Here is an 8,413-nt window from a genome sequence, read left to right on the forward strand (position 1 = left end):
TGTCTCTCTCAGTGAGACTCTCAGAGCAGGTCCCTCCTTGGAGCACAGGAGAACTGTTCCTGTCTTTTATAGGACTCAGGTTTCTCTTGTAATTATGGAGATGTCCTCATGCATTCCTGTTAATGTTTCTTCAGAAACTCGTGGTTGTCCGTGATGATTTCTGTGTGACTTTGTCCCAGCTTGTTCAGGGGATTAGAGTTAGGATTAAGGGGTGAACTTTAAGAAGACTCCGGACGTGGCAGACGGACGAAAGATACACATATTTGTGTCTCCAAAGTCCAGGTGTCCTAGGAACTGGGAAGTTCAAGACGTGTTTCTCTAATGCTGATTTTTCTCTTTATACTTGCAAGAATATTCCTAAGCTGATGTTCTGAAAATAAATAGCAGATAGTCTTGGTTTTCCTAAATTTTATCATCAGAAATTTATATCCTGAATCATTACATCTTTCAAACGTTATAGTGTGAAACATTGTATCTTTAGAACTTTACATCCAGAAACATTGTGTGTTTAGGACATTATATCCTGAATCATTACATTCTTAAATCTTTCTATCCTGAATTGGCCGTATCAAAGCTTTTCTCGGGTGGATTATTTCTAAAATTTTATGGACAGAACCTGAGAATAAACGTCCCTCATGAATACGATCAGGACAAAAACCCATTTTCTGCTTTGATTTAGCCCCATTTACACGGGGGTATTCATGATGAATGAGTACTGAGTGATGTGAGCAGGACTGTTGTTAGCTCTGGATATGAACGTATTATTTCATGGTTTTCTCCATTGTAAAGATACCCGAGAATTCGTGCAAACGCCCCGGGGAAACCTGCGCTCCTTACATCGTGGGCCATTTTTACTATAACAACAGACGACATAGTATATTTTTTACCATTATTTTCACTCTTATGAACCACGTGAGTATTTCCCCCGATTTACATCGTCAGTAATGATTCAACTTTATTGTTGAACGCCAGGAATGCAACTGGGATCACTGAGTTTAAGGAGTCAGCAGACAGTGAGCACAGTGACTTGCTGGCTCATCCTAACTTAATCCCAGGCAAATGTTCCTCATGTGATTCACACAGGTCTTGGCTTTTTAAAACAACTGATTCCTTGACATTTTCCTAAAATGTATTTTCTTCATATTTCCTGTGTGTCCAGCCCTTCCCAGCCCCACCTGAGCTGTCTGCACATCCACCTTTGAGCTTTGTGGGGTTTTTGGTTTTTTTTTGGTTTTTTGTCTTTTTGAGTCCCTATGGCCCCAGCTGTCCTGGAACTCACTATGTAGACCAGACTGGCCTTGAACTCACAGAGATCCACCTGCCTCTGCCTTCCAAGTGCTGGGATCAAAGGTGTGCACCACCACGCCCGGCGGTATTTTTTTTTTAAGCACTGATTCCAATTTCTGCTGCCTTAATGGTCTTTGTGTACAGAAGGAACTCAGTATAAAGAAACATCGAGGCCCCACCACTGTCCATATTGACCGAGGTCCGACTTTGCGTACTTCCTGACTGGAGTCCCTGGGGAGCAGCTGTGTGCCAGGCTGATCCCGCCATCCTCGGGGTGCGTGTCGCTGGAGCTGGGCACGTGTACAGACTGGTGAGTGTTCTCCTTCGTACAAAAGATCCAGCTGGAGGGCAACATATTGTCATGATTCAAATTTCAATGTACAGCCTTTTTCTGAACACCAGTCAAAATTTAAGGGAGGGTGCGCTGCAGAAAATATCATGTATTTTTTTTAAGCTTGAGTCAGACTGACAGACTCTATCTGTGCCCTGACACCTTTTAATATATTAAAGCATCTTTTTCCTGTTGTTCATATTTTTCCCAATAGTGATCTCTGGAAAACGTACTTTTTTTTCCTGCCCTCATAACACAGGTGACGAAAGGCCGAGGCAGGCTGTGTGAGCCCTCCTTCGGACAGGAAGGCTTTATTGGGGTCACTGTGCTCAACAGATCAGAGTCCATCGTGGCAGGGAGGCATAGCCGGAGCAGAAAGCTGAGTGCTGACGTCTTCAAGCCATCACAGGACGAACAGACTGCGGTGAATTCATTCTACGTTTGGTCTGGCTCATCCTAACATGGCTGTGCTGGGCTTAAAGCGCGTATGTACGTAATACACGCCTGGGCCTTTGACTGTCACTTAGTATGTCTTCAATAATGAAGTAAAATTGTTCTGTGTTGTAGGACAGAGTACTTATTTTGAAATGGCTCTGGTAATAGGTGTTTAATAGAAGTTATACGGTAAGTGCTCTCTGTCGCTGTCATGGAGATCAAAGGGCCAGGAAGGCCCAGGGAGCTGCTAGAAAATCTCTTCAGTTACACACCCTGAAAGGTGCCAAGAGTAAACTGATTTGTCAGGAGGGTTTGTCCTCCGGCCCTTGTTATCCGGTTCAGCAAACACGCCAGCAGGAGGACAGTCCCCTGGACTCTTTGGACGCGAAGACATCTGACCCGGTCATCCTGTGGGCTGCAAGTTCATTCTGCAAATATTGGAACAGTTAAGGTGTGAGAGGGAGCATTTCCCACCGAGACCTTTGAACACTGGCTCCTCCCAGGCCACAGGCTTAAGTAAAAGGTCTCAAAACGGAAAGACATTTTTTTCTGAGGCCTATGAAATAAGTCGAAAATATCTTGAGATTTGGAAGTATAAATAATGTTTTGGAATGGTAAACTCTGTGTTTCTGGTTGAAGGTTTTGAATAAGAATAATTATTTGTGAATACTTAGTAAAAAAAATATTTATTGTTTTTAAATCATTCTAAAAATCCCCAAATAGTGAGGAAACTGTCCAGCAGCTACTGTAACCTAAAGCCATGTACTAAAAACAGAGACATATTAGCATAAAAACCGTGTGAAGGCAGGTTGTCTGTGTCGTAAATTTCAGCCCCTCAGTTGTAATTGCTTCAATACCAGAGGAGATTGAGATGAAAGTGATTTCACCTCTCTGTCTCCATTACAGTAGGCCAGAAGCTGAGAGAGACAGAGAGACAGAGAGAGACAGAGAGACAGAGAGACAGAGAGAGACAGACAGAGACGGAGACAGACAGAGACAGAGAGACAGAGAGAGACAGAGAGACGGAGACAGAGAGAGACAGAGAGACAGAGAGAGACAGAGACAGAGAGACAGAGAGAGACAGAGAGACAGAGATAAGAGAGAGACACAGACATGAGAGACACACAGATGAGAGAGAGACAGAAATGAGAGAGACAGAGATGTGAGCGAGATGGAGACAGAAAGAGACAGAGATGAGAGAGAGACACAGATGAGAGATAGATACAAAGACAGAGACAGAGAGACAGAGATGAGAGACACATGAGAGACACAGATGTGAGAGAGACACAGACATGAGAGAGAGACACAGAGATGAGTGAGAGAGACAGATGACAGAGAGACAGAGATGAGAAAGATAGAGACAGAGAGAGACAGAGATGAGAGAGAGACACAGAGATGAGAGACACAGAGATGAGAGACAGAGACAGAGATGAGAGAGATAGAGACAGATAGAGACAGAGATGAGAGAGACACAGATGAGAGATAGACACAAAGAGAGAGAGACAGAGACAGAGAGAGACAGAGATGAGAGACACAGATGTGAGAGAGACACAGATGAGAGACACACAGAGATGAGAGAGAGATAAGAGAGAGACACAGACATGAGAGAGATACAGAGATGAGTGAGAGAGACAGATGACAGAGAGACAGAGATGAGAGAGACAGAGACAGAGAGACAGAGATGAGAGAGACAGAGATGAGAGAAACAGAGAGACAGAGAGAGAGATGAGAGACACAGATGAGAGAGAGAGATGAGAGAGATAGAGACAGAAAGACAGAGATGAGAGAGACAGAGATGAGAGAGACAGAGATGAGAGAGAGAAACAGAGAGACAGAGACAGAGAGAGACAGTGATGAGAGAGAGACACAGATGAGAGAAAGGGATACAGAGATGAGAGAGATAAGAGAAAGACACAGATATGAGAGCTAGAGAGACAGAGAGGAGAGAGACACAGATGACAGAGAGACACAGAGAGAGACAGAGACAGAGACACAGATGAGAGAGAGATGAGAGAAAGAGAGGGACACAGAGATGAGAGAGACAAAGAGACAGAGATGAGAGAGAGATAGAGACAGAGAGACAGAGATGAGAGAGACAGAGATGAGAGAGAGAAACAGAGAGACAGAGACAGAGAGAGACGGAGATGAGAGAGAGACAGATGAAAGGGATACAGAGATGAGAGAGATAAGAGAGAGACACAGATATGAGAGATAGGGACAGGGAGACAGAGAGGAGAGAGACACAGAGAGAGACAGAGACAGATGAGAGAGAGACAGATGAGAGAAAGAGAGAGACACAGAGATGAGAGAGACAGAGAAGGGGGTAGAGAGCACACTTGGAATTTCCACGAAATGTTGAAATTGATTGATGTGGCATAAAATATGTGGAACAGAATTTAATATTATTTTGAGCAGCAAAGAGTAATCAATGCTGAGCTCCAGGAAAAGGGAAATTAGAGCTAAGGGATCCAGGATAAGAGTTTGCATCATTTTCTTTGTGTAATGAAGCTTGCAAGTGTTTGAAAACAAAATAGTCTAATCTTTACTAGAGGAGGCTAAGCAGAGGGAACTGTGCATTCGGGTATCGGGACGCTTTATGTGAATCCGTTTGTTGTCTTTTTTACCCTCAGTTGAGGGACATGGGGCTGTTGATTGAGGGAGAACTTTCCTTAGGGAATGAGACTTAGGTGAATGATTATTGAAATTCTCTCTAGACAGAGACACTGTTTTTATGTCATTTGTGTGTAAAAAGATAGTAACTAGTTTTAAACTACTCAACTAAAATGCAAATACGAATCTAATTAAGGAGTGCCCTTTGGGAACTGATTTCTTCAGAAATCACCTTCACGTTTTGACAGGACTTGACACCACCTGCTGCGTGCTACTCCGCGCGTCCTAAAGCACAGGCCGTGCTACCCAATCTACGCAGAAATAAAGCACAAACTCAGTCCTAAAGGAACTGCTGGGGCTTAAAAAATTACTACACCATTATCAAAAAACTAGTACCTTCTGATCAATGGAAATTAATTTTTATTGCCTACCAATACCCGCCCTCCTAAACATATATTATTTGGAAAATAACTGAAGGAAATTGAATTTGTGCAAGATGAATTTGTGCAAACTGGAGCTTAACAGGACTCACAGAGCTTGTGTATTAGGGCAAAATTGTGCAGTGGCTGGAAAGATCTTGATGACCTGTAAAAGTTAGGATCTAAATTCCTGTGCTGTGTGACTCAGTTGATGGAGCCTAGAAATCCCCCCCCCCCAGAAAAAATCTCTACAAAAACCTTTTGTTAACAAAAGGCTAACGGTTCAAAATTCACACAATGACATTATCCTGTTGGGATGGCGATAGGCATTTTACATGAATTTAGGAGAAATAAAATTATTTGCACAAGATGTGCATTTCAAAGGGTCCTCCCTACACCTGAGTGCGAGTTTCTGACCACCACTACTTTTTAATGTAACACGTTTACCTGTAATACATTTTATGTATTTTCCTGTAAACTGAACCATACACATGTTGTACATTGTGCTTTTTTGTGTGTGTGTGAGACACAGGCAGTGTGACGCAGTTTTCTTTGGTTGCACTGACTTGGGGACTGTCGGTCATATTGAACATTGAATTGGAAATGACCGCTCTTTTAATTGACTTGGAATGTTTCTAGAGGATGTGCTGTGAAGCGATCTGAACTTTGTCCTATTTTTGTCATGAACTGTACGTCTCCTAGTTATTGTGATATAATAAAATAGTCACGGCGACTATGAAAAGAAAAACACAGTGAATAGCAACCATCTATTATTAAATCCTGAAGAATTTCACGACAGTTGAGTAGGAAAACTTTGCTCAGTAGAGAAGTCTGCTGAAAAGAATTGAACTCCTTAGAGCACTCTGATACTGTTTGTACCCTGGAATAGTTAGAGAAATTTGCAGCACAACGTAAATGCTCTCACATGAGCATTGATCCCACACATTGCTTTGTTTAGTTTTCAAGCCAGCCCTGGTAAGCTACCAATTACACACCAACAAGTCAGTAAGTTTAAGGAGAGATTTGATTGAACTATGACTTTACGCATTTTTAAGTTTTACGCCTATTTTAATTGTCATATTTTAGGTGCCTAATGGAACTTACTGAATCCTTCCTAACGTACAGAACATTTCTATGTTCTCTTTGCATTTTAGAAACGTCCAGTCTTCAAAATCTTCATATGCAAATCCATTTTTACAACAAATATGTCCATTTACATCCTCTTTCACAATTCCTTTTATTCGGTACGACGAGAGACGATAACATTAACAAATTTACTGTCTGCACGGGGCACTAAACAATGTCCATCTCCTCGCTAAAAGTTTCCATGCATTAAAAAGTGCTTTTACCAGGAAAGGTCACCGTGGGGAAATCAAGGACTTCACTGTGCTTATTTCCAGAGCACGGTGAATAAGAAATCAATCCTGTCGATAGAGTTAAGTAGGAATTATTTCAAGGAGCTGAGAATATCCCAAAACATGGATCTGAGCGAAATAATCTGAATCAATAATATTGTAGAAAACAAAACCTTTCATTCCCGATCAAGTCTGATTTAGGAATGATTCAGTTAAGACATTTTGTTTGCAGGGTTTCCCACACACACACACCGTGGGAGTCTTTCTACTACTCTAGCTATTACACTGAATTTGATGCCTTCGGTTGTAAATAAAACTAATTGTTTATTACCCTCACCAGTGACAAGCAAATCCCCGAGGGAGGAAGCCGGCCTGCAGGTTTTTCTTTGCGTTCTGCTTTGTTTTCTGTTGAGGAGCGTGGTTGATCTCCCAGTCAAAGATGAAGATGAAGTGTTTCCTTACAACCCAGCAGACAGTGACCCCAGTATTAACTCAGAACGTGAAAGCAGCACCGCACGTATGAGGACGCCTCAGCTGAGGAATACACAGATGCATAACTGAACTTAAAGGCCGCTCAGATCAAAGAAAATCCCCTTGTAACTTTAAAAACTAAGATTTTAGGGTTGATATAAAACATGAAAGCTGTGTTGCGAGAAGGACAGGTACGAGTAGATGTGACGTGGACATAGAAATGGGTTCTGTCTTGAATTCTCACACGGTTGGAGGGTACAGTGAGCCCACCGTGGCCTTGGTAGCATCCACAGGCCAGGGTCCCAACCCAGGAGCCGGTGCCGCCCACAGTGGGCAGGTCTTCCCACCTCAGTGTAATGAAGCTGTTCCCCCACAGGCATGCACAGAGACACCCTGACCTGGATAACCCCTCACGGGTGCTGGAAAAGGCCAGATTCTCAAGGTGACTGCTGAGATTAGCCACCACAGGTTTCAGGCCGGAACAAAGGCTTCAGAAAACAAGATCTGTATCCAGGCACGTCCGTCGTTCCAATTTGGTCTCAGAAATGGAAAGGCACTCGTTAGGGGCCGCAACACAGGGAGACACGACATAATCCTGAAGACGGGATTTAGTCTTAGGATTCTCGTTTGAATTCCAGCTTTACTACTTATTAGTTACGAAATTAGCTAAATCACGTAATATCTCTGCCTCTGTTTGCCTACCATAAACCAAGAACCGGATCAAATGATGGGGATGTATGGAGCCTGTATTAGTCACGTTTCTGTAAAGACGCCGAACTGACAAAATACATATATATATGGATTTATGATACATTTATATGTATATATACATATATATGAATCCCTATACATACATACATATGTATATATGTGTATATATACATACATATACATACATATATGTGTGTATATATATATATGGATTTATGAGATTGGCTTACAGGATAAACTCCAAGTGGCTCAAAATTGGCTGCACCACATGGAGAGGCCGAGAATCCAGGAGCTGGTCCCTCCACGAGGCTGGCTGTCTCAGCAATGCCAATGTGGTGCTGAGGACCTGAAGGATTCCTGGACGTCTGTCAGTGCAGGGCCAGAGAGATGGCTCAGTGGGTAAACACGCTTGCCACGAAGCCTGACAACCTGAGTTCGATGCCCACACCCACACGGTCCAGCCCATGAGTGTTCACAAAGAGAAACAGCAACACCACCCCATCATAAAATGTAAAGGAAACACAACCTCCTCCATCTTTCTGTCTTCCTGTTCATCGATATTCCAACTAACAATATTTCTACTGATCAGGGGTTTTCAGGGTGGGTTTGTTTTTCAACTCAAATAATCTATGGAAATCATACCACACACTTTATCGCCCCGAAGCCCACCCTGTTCCTTGGCAGACAGTCCCAGTGTGATCACTGAATCCATTCTCTTTCTTCTATATACTTCCCAGAAAGTGAGCTCCAGCCCCAAGCTGAACGTCCTGGAAGTGTGACTAAATTCTACCAAG

The 8,413-nt window shown here is 42.8% G+C and overlaps 1 protein-coding gene across 1 annotated transcript in view; it reads right to left on the reverse strand.

Moving 5' to 3' along the window:
• Positions 1-849, reverse strand: part of LOC103731668 (odorant-binding protein-like) — a 6,317-nt gene extending 5,468 nt beyond the window's left edge. Inside the window, exon 1 of the mRNA XM_017797378.1 lies at positions 838-849. Within this exon, the coding sequence (XP_017652867.1) occupies positions 838-849 (12 nt within the window). The remainder of the gene's footprint in view (positions 1-837) is intronic.
• Positions 850-8,413: the final 7,564 nt, after the last annotated feature.

This window comes from Nannospalax galili, unplaced genomic scaffold, assembly GCF_000622305.1.
Source record: "Nannospalax galili isolate Female #2095 unplaced genomic scaffold, S.galili_v1.0 scaffold5595, whole genome shotgun sequence".
In the NCBI taxonomy this organism is placed as follows: Eukaryota; Metazoa; Chordata; class Mammalia; order Rodentia; family Spalacidae; genus Nannospalax; species Nannospalax galili.